The following is a 16,081-nucleotide window of genomic DNA, read 5'->3' as shown; positions in this document are numbered from 1 at the left end:
TTGTAAGCTGGGTTGCTATGGTGTAAAGCCGAGAGTTTAAAGCAAGTCCATGCCAGAAAAGGCCTAGCTACTGTGATACCTCTGGAGCTCAAATAGTACAGTATCTCATTGCCCAAATTAAGAGACTTGACTCTGCGTTTGCCCTCATCTGTATTTGCTGAGTTAAGATATCAGTTTTCACAAACTGTGGCAGCAGTACAGGGTGAGCTGCCTGCCAGCCATTGCCTTAAAGGGGAAATATGCCTAGGCACACAGTGAGGGGCTGAATTCCTTCCCAATGCTTATCTGGAAGGGGGATGGGGAATGCACAGGAGAAGAACTGGATGAGGTTCCCTTTTCTGTTTTTCATACAGCTTTGTATTGCGTTAATTATCAAAAAGTAATTAAGGATGAAAACTGGAATACTTCCTGGTGGGAATACCTTCTCCAAGAGTAGCATTCTATAGCCGTGATAGAGTTGTGGTGAGCATTTCCGGGACTGAATCCTGGACGTCTGGATCAAAACCACAAACCTCTACTGCTTGGAGGCATTAGCAATCTAATGAACCCCTTTATGTGGACCAGCCACTAGAGGGGGACTAAAACCCACACTGAGTTTATGCTTGCTTGCCACATGGCATATCGTTAACTGGCTTATATTGGGTGCAATAGCTATCCATAGAGTAACATTTAATAACACCTTTCTCGGATGAATTACTGATGACAGGTCTCTCGGCTCTGCTTTTCTTATCCCTCCCCCAACACACACTTCCCTCTTCGGTGCACCTCCACTTTTAGCCTGTTCCAAAATGCCATGTGAATTTGCCCTTGGCTATTTTAATGCAGTTCTGTGTGCAGTTCGATTATCTTCTTTCTGCAGTATTCTGAATGAGCAATTTAACCTTACCATGGAGCTTGTGTCTGGCCTCACTACCCTGGTTGGTTTGTTTTTTTTGGTGTGACTTTCCATCGTTTGGGTATGGTTACCGGTAGGCTTTGGAGATGGTATCTGGGCATGGCTAGTTTATGAATACTAACTTGCTCAGAAGCATTTAAAATACTTCTATTGGCATTACCCTACCACAATGCACTTAAGCACATTGCTTACAGAAACACTTCCAGTATGTCACTTTTAATCCATGCAAAAGGTGTCTGGCATTTTTAAAATGCCACAGTTGCCATCCATTACATGGGCACCAGCACAGTATTTCATGGCAACACATGACAGTTCCTACTGAGTCTGAAATTCAAGTGTGGATGAGCCCAAAAAAGGGAAGCGACACCAAAGCCTGGGTGAAAATAAGGACCGAAGTGCTCCCATTGGGCACTGGTGAGGCAGAATATAAGTAAAGACCTTTATGTAACTTTTGGTTTAAATCCCTGTGAAGATTCCAAGTGTAAATTCTTGATAGAAACTCACAAGTTACTCACACATTTGCATATGTATTTATCATGGCCAGATTTTTTTTTTAAACACCACGTAGTGGGAATGGTTTACAGTACAGATTATATTCTGTGCTGCAATTTTACCTTTGCAAATAGGTCTTTGTCATACACACAGATTAGGTTGTGTCTGCGCTAATGAACGTGTGTTCTAGTAAGAAGCTTTCATTCTTGTTGTGCAAATTCAAAGCCACCTAAACTCCTGTTCTGTGTTCCAGAGTCAGTCAGAAATTCTCTAATTCCCCCTGCTAGCTGTATGATTCTAATGTGTTTTTTCTGTTCTCCAATTTATCAAGAAACTTGTGTGTGCCAGGAATATTCAGCATTGATTTTTTTCCCCCTGTGAAGACTGCAGGATTACAGAGTAACCTTTTTTTATTTTTAGCTCCTGCATAGTCATATATGGGCAGTTGATTGACCTGCCTTCACACCTCCAAAGGGTCTGTGAAATGGCTGCCACTCTTAATCTCCACCATAGACTTGCATCTAAATGCAAACCAGCTAGCCTTCTCTTTGCAGGAAAGTTGCCCTTAATTAGTTTTTCAATGAGTCATGGTCGGATTTACTCTCCCCCTCAAGGCGAGCTGTGTTAGTGAGGCTGTGGGTGGAGTTGCTGAGAAGGTATAATCAACATCAGCCAAGTATTGATTAGCGGAGCCATTCATAGACCTATAAAGAGAGAGTTGCTTTTTGATGGGCAAGGCTTTCTTTTTGGCAGGCAGGCACCTGCTAACAGATTGTGCTATGCTCCCTGGCTGCAGAATTTTTGATTTCAGTAAACACTTGGCTTCGGCAAGTTCCTCCTCCTGCCGGGAGATTCTGCTTGTCTACGCTACCAAGATTTTGTTGTAAGAAAGGGGCAGCAGGAAGAGTGTTGTGCAAAGCAGTTGACAGGGGTAGAACAACCTGCTACAATAAATGGTAAATCTTCTGGGTCACAGTGTTACAGTTAGCTTGGAAAAATGGCATTCCTTCACTATGGCGTCACTGCACATTGTCCTCTAGAGAGGAAGCAAACAATGCACTGTAGAACAAGCTGTTGGCAGCTCACATTTTAATGCATGAGAGTTTTTCCAGGTCTCATGTGCTGGTTCACTTTTTCCTTCTAGGTTTCAATTTTGAAGGTGGCTGTTGTTACTGTCCAAATGTTAATACAGTGCTAATAGCGTCTGCTGCAAGGACAAGGAGTGAAAGGAACAACCTAGTACAGATTTCAGAGTAGCAGCCGTGTTAGTCTGTATCCGCAAAAAGAAGAGGGACTCCTTGTGGCACCTTAGAGACTAACAAATTTATTTGAGCATAAGCTTGAAGTGGAAAGCTTATGCTGAAATAAATTTGTTAGGGTATGTCTACATCTACAATTTTGCAGCGCTGGTTGTTACAGCTGTATTAGTACAGCTGTATAGGGCCAGCGCTGCAGAGTGGCCACACTTACAGCAACCAGCGCTGCAAGTGGTGTTAGATGTGGCCACACTGCAGCGCTGTTGGGCGGCTTCAAGGGGGGTTCGGGGAACGCGAGAGCAAACCGGGAAAGGAGACCAGCTTCGCCGCGGTTTGCTCTCGCGTTCCCCGAACCACCCTGCAAACCGCAGGGAAGGAGACCTGCTTGCTCGGGGGTTCGGGGAACGCGAGAGCAAACCGGGAAAGGAGACCAGCTTCGCCGCGGTTTGCTCTCGCGTTCCCCGAACCACCCTGCAAACCGCAGGGAAGGAGACCTGCTTGCTCGGGGGTTCGGGGAACGCGAGAGCAAACCGGGAAAGGAGACCAGCTTCACCGCGGTTTGCTCTCGCGTTCCCGGAACCACCCAGCAAACCGCAGGGAAGGAGACCTGCTTGCTAGGGGTTCGGGGAACGCGAGAGCAAACCGGGGAAGGAGACCAGCTTGATTACCAGAGGCTTCCTCAGGTATGCTGGGATACCTGCTTATTCCACGGAGGTCAAGAAAAGCGCTGGTAAGTGTCTACACTTGATTACCAGCGCTGGATCACCAGCGCTGGATCCTCTACACCCGAGACAAAACGGGAGTACGGCCAGCGCTGCAAACAGGGAGTTGCAGCGCTGGTGGTGCCCTGCAGATGTGTACACCTCCTAAGTTGCAGCGCTGTAACCCCCTCACCAGCGCTGCAACTTTGTGATGTAGACAAGCCCTCAGTCTCTAAGGTGCCACAAGTACTCCTGTTCTTTTTGCTAGTGCAGATTGGAGATACTTCATGGTAGCTTTGTTTTGGCTAATTTGCTGTCTTATCTGTATGTGGTGTTAACAGAGGACAATTTCCACAAAGTTCTAAGGCAGCCTGGCAGTATGTGTTTGTACTTTTTGAAATTGAGTATGTCACTCACCTTGGAAAGCTAGCATCATTTTCTGGCAGTCTTGACGATTTTCCTGCTTCAACATTTTAATTTCAGCCTTGAAAACCATACCTCTATGCAGTGCCATTAGGCAGAAAGCATAATGGAGCGTGTGTGTTGTTTGCAAAGGCCTTTGAAGATGTAAAGCATGCTAAGTGCTGTTGCAGCCCCCAGGTAGAATCAAACCTTGTGAGTACATCTGACTAGCTTTTCCAGCACGTGGATGGTTGGTGGTGGTGATGTATCCTAGCACTGCCTAGAAACCCTGATCAGGATCATAGCCCCATTGTATAGAGTCTTGTTCCTACATCTAATGTAGGAAGAGTCTCTGCTCTGACTAGGCTGTGTTCTAACAGTATCGTTTGTTTGTCTGTTTTGTTTCCCCAGTTTCTAGGTGGCAGAGAGACAGTGAAACACTGTGTGGGGCAAGAAAAGCGGTTGCGGGAGCCTGCATGTAAACAGAGATGGATTGGCTGTGACCGCGTGCCTTAGGTGGGGAGATCGTTATTATGAAGACTTCCTACAGAGTTGGCCTCCACAGGGAACCACTGAATTCCACATCATCTACATTCCATCAAGTCAAACGGTACAAACAGACCCCAGTTGGGCCATGAATGGTTACCACATGTAGGCCTACTCCTTAATTCCTTGCTTTGTGTGCCAGTCAACCTCCTAAATAAAACCCTTGCTGCTTTGGAGAACCTTTCCCTTTAAGTGAAATATTAGCAGTAGTTCTAATGACTATGGGGCACAATTGTTCCTTAATATTTTTTTAATTAGATAACGGCAGCTACATCATTACTGCTGCTCATGTCCTCGGAGAAGCCTTTGGATTTTTTTTTGTTGTTTTTTTTTGGTAGCAACAGCGGTAACTTTATGGGGATATGGCTTTGAAATATAAATATAATTGGAGAGTGGATTGCTGTAGTAGAATTTGAAATATGCAGCAAGCTTAAAAAAGCTAGCAGAAATACCATTAATCAGTAGGGTGGGCCCTCTGCCTAGAGAGTAAATAATTAGATTAGTACAAACTTAAATTTTGCTTCAAGCGGACACCTGTTTTTCTGATTAAATTCAGTTGTGCCCTTCTTTTTCAAACATAACTGTTTACAAGGCAATTGAGAGCATCTGTGTTGCTATTGCACGACTGAGAACAACTCATATTGATGCATTAAAGAAAATGCAAATGATAAAAATACAGCGCTGAATTCAAGCTTAATAATATAAAATGTGTTTCTCCTTTTTTAAAGATGTTGAAATCTTGTAATCTTCCAGACTCTAGGGAGAAATAGTCAGCTTTCAGCTTCTCATACCTGTGTGCGTGTGAAACAAACAAATTCTGTGTAGTATCTTTCTTGACTGGGTGGAGGGGACAGATGCTTCATCAGTCTGTTATTGACCTACAGCCAAATCTTGCAGTCTAACTGGAGCAAAACTCCCACTGACTCCCTGGGGAGGGGTGGTTGTCTCTGTGATGATCGGTAAGAATGCATTGTATCCTGCCCTGCTTCCTCCCACTCAGTGTCACTCTCCGTACACCAGGGGAAGGGTAGTGGGTGGTATAGAGCCAGATATGCTGACTTTATGCCACCCAGAGATTGCCCTGTGCCACAGAGTCCTTTGGAATGCCCTGTAGAGCAGCTTTTAGGCTGCTTTGCCCTGCCTGAGCAGTGCAAAGGGGCAGAAGCAGGGCTGAGAATCTGGGCCAAATGATTTTGGGGGCTTCTAAAGCTTAAAAGTGGTTGACTAAAACCAAAATGTATTTTAATAATAACTAGCTCTTACTCTGCATTCTTCATCTGTAACTTTCCAAATGCTTTACAGAGGTGCTCTGGATCATTATCCCCATTTTGCAGATCGAGAAACTGAGGCACGGGAAGGGGAAGTTACTTGCCCAAGGTCATGTTTAGCAGTTGGTCCAGGCAATTCATTTAGACTCTGTCCTTCTGTAATCTACAACACTATAGCCATGGAACTTGCTGCAGACTAGAGCTGGTCAACAAAAAAATTCTTTTCCTGTGGCAAATGTCAGTGCTTAGGCAGAAATGTGAATATTGAAATGTTTTGGTACTCGGTCAAGATTTTTTTGATTTGGAAGTGCTGCTGTGGTCTTGTTCTTCTCTATAGGTAAGATGGAATCTCCCATCATGTGCTGTGGCCTCCTCTCTTGAAACATGAGAGTCCCTGGCCATGGTGCATTCTGCGGGATGTAGTCTGACTGGGGAGCCTGGCCCATAGAACAGAAAAACAATTTAGACTGAGAACTTCTCATCAGCTGTACTACAGACTTCTGCTCCCATATCTAAGCTTTCACGGAAAGTAAACAATTTCTTTGGTTTCTGAGCCTTCTTCATTGTGGAGGTGACCTTCCAAATATAAACTGAAGCAGTAGCACCTACCTGAGTCCGCAGGCAGCTTGAACAGTAGCTCTTAGGTCTTCTCTAAAGGTGTGTTCTGAACTTGTGTTAACTAACACATGGTAAATAACTTGGTTAAATCCTAGTGAAGACAAGGCAGGTTATAGTTTTAATGAGTCAACACCACTTTTCCAAGCGAAGATGCACCCTTAGATACTCCATTATCTCAATGGCTTAAAGGTAGAATAATGATACTTTAAATAACATAGCTAATTATTTTACTGCTGATCCTTTTCAGAAGAAACATCCAGGTAATGTTCTTGCCCACAGTCCCAAACAGCCTTCCTGGGGCCCAAAAACCCTAACTGTCCATTAGCCAGTTGCGAAAGCTTCCAGCTCCCACTTGATAACATCTACAATGTCATTGTCTGTACAAAAACATCTGAGACACCATGGTAGAGGCAAACAAATTGAATTTAACATCAGCATAAATACCACAAGGGGTAAGACCCTGATCTTGTGAATCACTCTTTTATTTAACTCATTTAAAAAATGCTCAGTTTAAAAAACTTACCTGCAGCTCCCACAGTAACTGGCCTGTAATATTGGAGTGCTGCAGAAATTGGGGCGCTAAAGGGTGTCTAGGCTATGGTTCATATTATGAGCGAGTTCTGATGAGAAGACTCTTGTGTCTTTTGTAGCTTCTAGAATTAGAACATGTGCTGTTACTCTAGGGGTGGGGAAAATGCTTGTTGGTTCATCTAAAACCAGCTCTTTTTTCTAATCTTCACATTTCAGTGGATGAGAACTTTTTTCCAATAAACCTTTTGCTGTAAAGTCTGTGAAATTCTTTTAAAATGCAGCTTGCTGTCTCCCCAGTGGCTGAAAATGTTGAGAAACAGATGCCACCCCCAGTCTGTTGTTCAGATGGAATTAACAGTGCTTCCTTATCACTGTCTGAAGCTATTAGGATTTTCAGTAATTCTAGATAGAGACACAGTGTAATTGAACTCTGAATTCAAATGAGACAATTGTTCTGGCAATAAAACTTAACTAAGCTTCCTGATGTATAATAGAATTTGTTCAGCCTTCAGTATATTCTCCACCTCGCTCACCAGCAACCTAAATACTGGAGGAAATGTGAAAACTTAAATGAAGAATCCATAATAGATGAGCTGTGATTTTTCTTTTTCTCTTGCCATAAACCAGAAATAGCCTTGAGCAGCTGAACCACTTCTGCTGACTAAGCATGTTGGAGTAATTAGTTCAGTCCTATTTTATTAATTTAAAACCTTGTCTTACTTTCAGCGGCAGTCTCCTTAACGAAGGATGTTTTACTGATTGTCCTGCTTAGTGCATGTCAGAAAATATGTGAAAAGGGAGAAATGAGGCTCTGTTCGATCTTACAAATTTCCTGGCACTAGAAATTCCAGCTGGGAATTTTATTTTGTACTTCCAAATTACTGGACTCCAAAAGGCAGAAATGTCTATGTAACTGCAGCTCTCTCTATGCAAGGGACCTGCAGTTCTAAGTGGCCAGAAGTTGTTTTATTTCTAGTGGAAAAGGTGACACTTCAGCAGCACAGTGCAGTTTCAGTATGAAGAGGAAAGAGTGCCATCTACTGTATCTCAAGCACCACTTTCTGCATGCAGCAGCCTGGATTTTTCTGGGAGGTTTCTCTTCCAGGAAGTTTAGTGACCTCTGACCCTGATTATTTTCTGAGTGCAGCCTGAGAGGACACAGCTGATCCTAGTGTTGTGTAGTTCAGAAACCAACTTGGAAGGAAAACAAAGGACATGGTCACAACTGTTGGAAGAAGTGATCTAGATTCAATAAAGGAGTCAAAATGGACACCTTGAATTGCACCCGAAGAGACTTAGCAACCGCGTTCTGTACAAGCTGGAGCTTCCACATGGCCTCAGGGTATAACACCCCGTGGTGCCTGTTGCACTAATCTAGTCGGTACAAGCACATAGGTGACTGTGGCACTGTCTGCATGTGACGAGAGGTTGCGATCTTCTCTCCACACACAGGCTGGGAGCAGGGGGAGGACGGGAAGGTGGTGTTTGCTTCTGCTGCTTGACTCGCTGAAAGCAGCAGAGGATCCAATGGGACCTCTTGACTGTGCACCTTCTGGGAAGGTGGGCTAGCCTGTCCATCAGTTCCTAGTATACACAGCATAGATCTCAGGTTTGGTGGGTATCACATACTCCTCTTTCCCTTCTGCCACTAAGGCCAGGGTGGTGAATGAAACTGGAAAGAGAAAACAGAGGCAGAGCCCCCCGCTCAACAATGTGAAAGCGTTCCCTCACTTTGGACAGTCAGTTGCAGTGACTCAGTCTAGAAATGTTGTCCTCAAGCACCAACGCATTTTACCCTGGCAATTGGAGTTGAGGAATCCTAGCTTCTAGCAAACACTCTGTGCTGAATGTCCCACTTTTCTCCTCAGAGGCTGGGTTCCTACCACAGGCTGAGTTGAAAAACCAACTTGGGGTGGCCCAAGTGTAACTGAAGCCATCATACAGAGCCTCTGTTGTGATGTGTGAGAAGGAAGGAGCCCAACTAGCCTGTTGGGTCTCAGGTTGGATTCAATAGCCTTACAATTAGAAACACCTCTTGGCTATGGACTAGGCACATTTGATCTCTAAATCATTCCATGACAGCCACCATGGAGCTCCATGATACCTTTAAGAGAGTCTTCTGAGTAGAAGGGCAAAGGTAGAGAGGCTGGTTTTGGAGTAACTGTCAGCTCTTGCTAGTCCGTGGTTTTGGTCACTTGTTGCAAGCTGTCCCAATGAATTTGATGGCATTTAATTCCCATTTAAATGAACAGGAAGAGAGATTATTCTAGTTTCAACACAGGCTTTACAATGTAAAAATGTAAATCCGTTACCATGGAAACGTACCCTACAGCTGTTCCTGTAACGTGCTCATGGGACAGTCCAGTGAGACCAGAGACTGAAGGCTGCTGGTAATTAGTCCTGCCTCTCCCCCATGGCAGTGTGGATGCTCCCCCTAGGCCTTCCTGCAGCTCTAGGTTTTTAACCGAGCAGAATTATAAATGTATAAATGCACACGGGGAAAAGAGGTGCTGAGTGTAATGCTGCTGTAATAGAAATGCCCCTTTTGTTCCAGTAATGTCTAATTTTTAGCTGTTAGATTCGCAATATAAAAACTTCAGCTTCATCATAATGCAAAATATAGAGACAAAGAAGTGACTTTTAATTTGACATCTAGTTGTTTTCCCCCCTGTAACTTTTTTTCAGGTTTACTCTGCACAGAACATTGATATCTCCATAGGCAAGTGCAGTTAATTGGTTGTTAACAACATACTAAGGGATATTGTTGACTATAGGAGGTATCAGAAATCAGGTGTCATCTTTGTATAATGGTATAATTACAATTGCTAATTTCTCTACTCAGCTTTAATCATTCTTTATAAAAACCCTTTTCAGCAGATAATCAGTGACTGGATATCAAGATTGGGGGGAGGAGAGAAGGGGCTTACAGTTTGGCTAAAACATGAATGGATCAGAGATCTAGACTAAATCAATAGTTATAATAACTGAAAGCTGTAAGAACAACTGGGTGGAACCTAAAATGTTTTGGGGAGACTGTTTATATCTCAAATCTGTTTCCATGACATTTTAGAGAAATTATAGTGGCACCTTTCCGTGGTCATTGGGGCTTATCAAAGCATTCTCCAAGGGTGAACTGCAGTGACATCACAGGCTGGGGACACGACAGTTGCTGGCCATGCAGCCATTCTGGTGCCTCTCCTGCTCTGGCTCCCTCCTGTGGCTCCTGTCCCCTGTTGTGGTCCTTATTCTTATGACACACATTCGGAGGAAGTGAGCCCTGGGCAGCTTTTACAATAATTCCTTTACTTTTGTTTTCTAGGGCTTCTGGCATGCACTTAAAGCCATACCTCAAATTACAGAAGAAAGAGCGATCTCTAAATATAAGCCAAGATTCCCTGAGAGGCCTACATATGAGCCATCAAAGGTCAGCACAGGAGGAAAAGTATACCAACAACTGCACCAAACTGAGCATTTTACCGACGTCCCCGGTCGTGACTGCCTCTCGAAAGCCTTTGGGAATTATTTATCCTAATGCTATGTGCAATATGAGTGGGAAAGCTCCAGCAGAAGGCCCAAGTGTTGAGAAGAAGAAGAATGCCCCGTCTGCGACAATCCACCAGGGGGAAGAGGGGGAAGGACCGTTAGATATCTGGGCTGTCGTGAAACCTGGGAATACCAAGGAAAAGATTGCCTTCTTTGCAGCCCAGCAGTGCAACAATAGGATGGGCTCAATGAAACTTAAAAGCACCTGGGATATAGATGGAAGATCAGCTAAACGAAGGAAGAAATCCGTGGATCTTATAAAAGCAAAGATTCAATTAGAAAGGATGAGAGAGGCAAACAGGAGGTGCGCCCAGCCTGAGCCTTTTGCATGTGGCATTGAGCACTGTTCTGTACATTATGTTAATGACAATGGTGAAGGGATATTTCCAGGTCGATCCTTATCTGTAATCGAGATGGTAGCTTTTCTAGAACACAGAGCAAGTGCTTTGCTGGCTGACTGCACCAAAAACTGTACAAACGCTGCTACCACAAGGCTGAGTGGGCAATCCAAAGGTGCACTTCCTGCTTCAGACCCTCTCTCTACCCCGGGGGCCTGCGAGGTACATTCTGAAAAAGGGACCTGTGGGAGTGGTGAGCAGCAGAATGAGCCCGTGCGTGTGCTGGACATGGTTGCAAAGCTTGAATCTGAGTGCTTGAGACGCCAGAGCGAGCGTGAAGCAGGGAGCCTATCCAGGAACAACAGCTTCCGGAGAAACATAGGGCGGATGTTACTGGCGAATGGCACACAGTCTGAGTGTGACACTGGGAAGGTATCTTCCAAAGTCCTTGGCCAGGAGATAAGTTTAAAAGATCCTGTTACAGTGAATGATGATGGACAGAGAACAAAGCGTGGCCCTTCGGCTGCTGATGAATTATGGGAAGGAGCTGCTTCTGGTCAGCAGTCCTTTCCGGCAGGAGCAGCTGTGGATATCCACATGGTGAACATCAGTGTCAAGCTTGGTCAAGAAATCTCAGTGAGACCCGGAAGCAGAGGTGATTCTGAAATGATTGTGGAACCTCTGGGGTCCATCTCTTCTACATGTCCAGGAGCTGTTGGGCTGTCGTCAGATGCCATGCAGAGTGAGAGTATGACTGTGGATTGTTCGGCTAGAGAACCTGTATCTATTCCTAATCTGAATTTGCATCCAACAAGGAGAGAGTCTTTATGTATCAGTATATCAGTCACCAAGACAGGGAAGGGGTGCAGGAAAGAGCAACCTTCTAATATTAGCTTTGGTGAAGATCCACTTCCAGGGAGGCTGTTCTTTCTGCATCCTAGTCACAACACCAAGCAAGAACACACAGGGTTAGGGGAAAGTACTAAAGAAAAGCCAGGAGAAGTGGGCCAAACTGAGGATGCTGCTGACAATAACAAAGTGTGTGAGATCAATAGTGTTTCCATAGAGCCATTTGCCCTTTCACTATCTCCCATGGAAAGTGCTTTGCAGATACTTGACACTTCTTGTTTGAAAAGGCAGGTGTCTCATGACTTTTTGGAGACTAGGTTTAAAATTCAGCAGCTTTTGGAGCCTCAGCAGTATATGGCCTTCTTGCCCCACCACATCATGGTTAAGATCTTCAGGTTGCTCCCCACTAAGAGTCTAGTTGCTCTTAAATGTACTTGTTGTTACTTCAAATTTATCATTGAATACTACAACATAAGGCCAGCTGATTCCCGCTGGGTCCGTGATCCACGGTACAAAGAAGATCCTTGCAAGCAGTGCAAGAAGAAGTATGTGAAAGGGGATGTGTCATTGTGCCGGTGGCATCCCAAACCCTACTGTCAAGCTTTACCATATGGCCCAGGGTACTGGATGTGCTGTCACAAGTCTCAGAAAGGCATCCCTGGGTGTAAATTAGGTCTTCATGACAATCATTGGGTTCCTGCCTGCCACAGCTTTAACCGCACTCTTCACAAGAAAACCAGAGGAGGAGCAGCAGATGCGGAAGAGGAATATTAGTGCACATACACTTTCTCTTGGGAGGAGGAAATTTTCATGCTCTGTGCTGTTTACAGTGTATATAATTGTGTTTTCACAGGGCTATGAAACTGCACATACTTAAACACAAGAGCCTTTACCTGTTAGATTACAGAGAGCTTTTAGCCCATCATTGTAAATAACGCTATTAAAAACAAATTGTACATATAGAGTCTACAGCTGGCTGAACAATTTATTCACTACAATGCAGCTATGATAGTGTTGCGGCTATAGTCATGTGTGTTTTTAAGTGTCTTGTTTCAAAATCTGTATATCCTGTATAATATATGAGCGTTTCTGAGGAGAAACTCTAAAATGGTAAAGGTTAACTTGTTTAAAGGATCTTCAAATGATTTAACTGGACAACCTTAACGTTAGACTAGACCAGATATTTGTTAAAGTAGTGTAGCAGTGAACAAAAGAGAGGAATATTATTGTATAGGCAGAGTATAAAGAGGTTCTTGTCTCCCTTACCCACGTTGTCTGGTTGTTATTTTTTTTTTACTTTAATAAAATGTGCATTCTAGATCTGCCTTATCCGACTTTCTCTTCTCTCACAATCTGCCCTGAAATAAAGTGATGTAAAACTTCAGGCAGTAGTTCTTACTGTGATGAGTTCAGAGGGAGAGAAAAAGTATCTTCTTATTTCAAATTAGTTTAATATTTGAAAATCAGTTTTAATGAATGAATTCCTCACCCCACCCTTAGCTTGTGCTCTTTGCTCCCTGCACTGGAATGAATGTGGAGATAGCTGCTGAATTCTAAAAGATACTTTTAGGCCATGCCAACTGCAAAACTTAATTGGGTAGAATTATGCTGAAGAATGGTACTGGCTCGCTAACTTTGTAACATCAGCTTCAGGTCCTCCTCAAGCATGGCTTGGTTCCTGCCAGAAGCCAGGCTAAACCGTGTGTTGTGCTCAAGATGCTAGGTTGATCACACTTTCTACAGTGGGTGTTTAAATGCCATCTGACTGTGTCCAATGGCGTGGGAGCTGAATCAACTGCACTGCATAACTGCCCTTAGCAGGTCTTGGGAGCCGGAAGTGCAGCTTGCTGTAGGTACATAGCATGTGTCGTACTCTTGTTTGAACAGCAATTCCATGCACCAGTGCATCCTCCTGAGCCTGACTGCTCTCAATCGTACTTCTTAAAGTCTGTGACCTGTTAAATTTTTAATCTGTGTCATTAATGGGGATTTTGCACACTTACCCAGAGGGTGGACTAGCTCCTGTGTGGATTTCAGTGAAGGCCTGTTATCTAACAATAAGGCTGAGAGAATAGTTTCCATAAGAATCCTGTTTTCGCATCACACAGTCTTTCAAAACAAATCCCCTTGTGACATTTTCCATGTCAGTGCCATGGAGGCAGAAATGAAGAACTGCAGCTGTCCACCCATGCGTCCCTCCTGCCAATGGGAATGTGAGCGAACATGTGACACGAGTACTTTTCCAGAGAGAGTTTTGCCAAGCAGAGAGCAGGCAGAGCCATGTAGCCGTCACTTCATTTTGAATGCAAGCCTCAGTCACAGCCAATTAAAACATTCAAAAGGACAAAAAAAAGGAGGGTCTATAACCTGCCTAGGTTAAGACTCCTTGGCAAGGGGCAGGGTAGGGGGACAGCTAGCTGCCGCAAGACAGTCTGGGTGCTGCTTTCATACGCCCAAACAAGGCTGAGGATGTGACTGACCAGGATCACTGGGAATCACAGGCTCCAATTCAATGGGATCAAAATACATCTTGTGGGAGAGGAGCCCCAATGCACCTTTAACAAACCTGGTGTTATCGTGATACTTTTGCTGCCAGAAGCTGGGTTGAGTAACAAGCAGTCCAGGCTGGAGCCAAGGAAGGCCCTGCCTCCTGCATGGCAGCCTAGAATGGTGCTTCAGCAATGGTTTTTGTTTAATGGTATTTACTGCATCTCAACCACTACCTTCATTTCCAAGCATAGCCTAAGGACTAGCAGCTGAAGGTGAGAGGAGAAATCAGGTTCCCACGGTGGCTAGTCTAAAAGCATCTCTGTGCACTGTGCTGTTGACACATGCTCCTGCTAGGAAAGGTGTCTGGCTTGTGTTTATGTCTGCACTGCAATTAGATGCCCAGACCAGCTGACTTGGTCTCAGGCTGCAGTCTGAGCTCTGGGACCCTCCCACCTCACAGGGTCCTAGAGCCTGGGCCCCAGCCTGAGCATCTACCCTGCCCTTAAACAGCTCCTTAGCCTGAGCCAGAGTCAGCTGCAGGTGTCTAAATATCTCCTAAATCACTTTCCTGTTACTTTACATGGATGGAAAGGGAGGGTGCTGGCCCCCTACTGAAGGGGTTGAGCATTTTTCTCTCTCAAAAAGGGTACGGAGCAGCACTTGTTCATCCGTGTTTCTGTCCAACACAGCTCTCTGACCATGCAGTAAAGTGTGTTTTTAAGAAGTAAAATGTTATATTTAACTAATCCATTACCACAGACAAACCATTCCTCAGGGCAGCTGTCAGTGCTGTGGAAATCAGTAGGTGTCAACTCTTTTGGGCAATTTGACCTTGCTGCTGCTCTCCTGAGGAGACTTCCCATGAGCTGGGCACAGCAAAGGCCGTGACAACACGGAGGAGAGAAGAAAAGGGGTGCCTGACACTTGTACTCAAGTGAACAGCAGCAACTGAATCCTGTGGGGAGGAAGTGGAAGAGTGGTGGTGTCCCTTGTTAATTTGTGCTGTGACCACCTGCAGGCAGGGGCCTGGCTTCTCCAGCCATAAGGGCACCAGCCCAACTAAACACTAGAGAGACAAGAGGGGTGAGGTGATCTCTTTTATAGGACCAACTTCTGTTGGTGAGCAGGACAAGCTTTCCCAGAGCTCTTCTTCAGGTCTGGAAAAGGAAATCCCAGCAGCTCTGCTATATGCAGGATGGAACTGATTGTTTAGCATACGTAGTTAGCACATATAGTAAAGGACCATTCAAAGTCCATATGCTAAACAATCTGTTCTGTCTTGCATTTAGCTGTGATACTGGGAAATCCTTTCCCAGACCCAAAGATGATTTGTGTGGGGCTCCAAAGCATCTCTCACCAGCAGAAGTTGTTCAGTAAAAGGTATCACCTCACTCACCTCGTCTCTAATATCCTGGGACCAACACAGCTCTAACTACATTGCAAACTCAGCGGTAGGCAGGTGCAAGTTCTGCTCTCCTTTCTCTTCCCACTGGAAAGAGCTGTAAAACAGCCCTAGAAAGGATTCGGGGTGATTTGGCTTTGAGTTTTCGTTGAAGTAAGGAAGAGGGAGACTTCTCCCCTTACCCCCTCAGAAATGACAAAGATAAGATAAAATGCTGTAGCGTCAAAGCAGCCAGGCTGAGCTCAGCGAGGCAGAAATAGCAGCAGCAGCCAGAGAAAAATATTTTGTAACTAGATAGGGGTTAGCGTGATCACCTTTGGAGCAGTGTGGGGGATCCTGGTCGCCTTGTTAGGACAAGGCAGTCATAGGAATGAGACAGTCTGAAGCCTTCAAGCAAAACTTTCCTTGAGTCCTGGAGATAAAAAAAGTTACGTACCGAAGGGGAAAGAACACAACTGCTGCAGGATGCCTGAGCTAGCAGGAGTGACAAAGGCCATCTGCCATCCCACCAGCTGAATCCGTGCTTTAAGTAGCTGGGTGCATTGAGCCCAACTTGCATATTCTTTTCCAATAAGCTGTCTTGGTGATTATATTGCTATTGCACATACCTAGACTCCTTTATCAAACCACCTCATCCGCCCCAAGGAAGTCAGTTCTCAGTCTGAGCAAAGGGGGGGCAGAACTGAGCCCCAGCAATCTGCTAAATGGTAAATTCTAATTCAGAGTCTGAGATGTCTTTCTCCCTCCCCT

General features: G+C 44.8%; 2 protein-coding genes across 8 annotated transcripts in view; one reads left to right on the top strand and one right to left on the bottom strand.

Moving 5' to 3' along the window:
- FBXO34 (F-box protein 34) overlaps positions 1–12,757 on the top strand; it is a 75,365-nt gene extending 62,608 nt beyond the window's left edge. For 4 of the 7 annotated variants that reach the window (XM_050952559.1, XM_050952561.1, XM_050952560.1 and 1 more), the window contains 2 exons: positions 4,158–4,356; positions 10,029–12,757. In XM_050952559.1, the coding sequence (XP_050808516.1) occupies positions 4,280–4,356; positions 10,029–12,213 (2,262 nt within the window). In that variant the 5' untranslated portion in view covers positions 4,158–4,279 and the 3' untranslated portion in view covers positions 12,214–12,757. The other 3 variants (XM_050952563.1, XM_050952564.1, XM_050952565.1) reach the window with 3 other exon arrangements.
- The window catches only part of DLGAP5 (DLG associated protein 5), a 236,382-nt gene that overhangs the window by 130,535 nt on the left and 89,766 nt on the right, over positions 1–16,081 (bottom strand). The gene's annotated exons all lie outside the window — the stretch shown is intronic.

The sequence above is a fragment of the Gopherus flavomarginatus genome, chromosome 5 (assembly GCF_025201925.1).
Source record: "Gopherus flavomarginatus isolate rGopFla2 chromosome 5, rGopFla2.mat.asm, whole genome shotgun sequence".
NCBI lineage: Eukaryota > Metazoa > Chordata > Testudines > Testudinidae > Gopherus > Gopherus flavomarginatus.
Note: the sequence above shows the minus strand (reverse complement) of the source record. Positions and strands in the feature narration are given on the sequence as shown.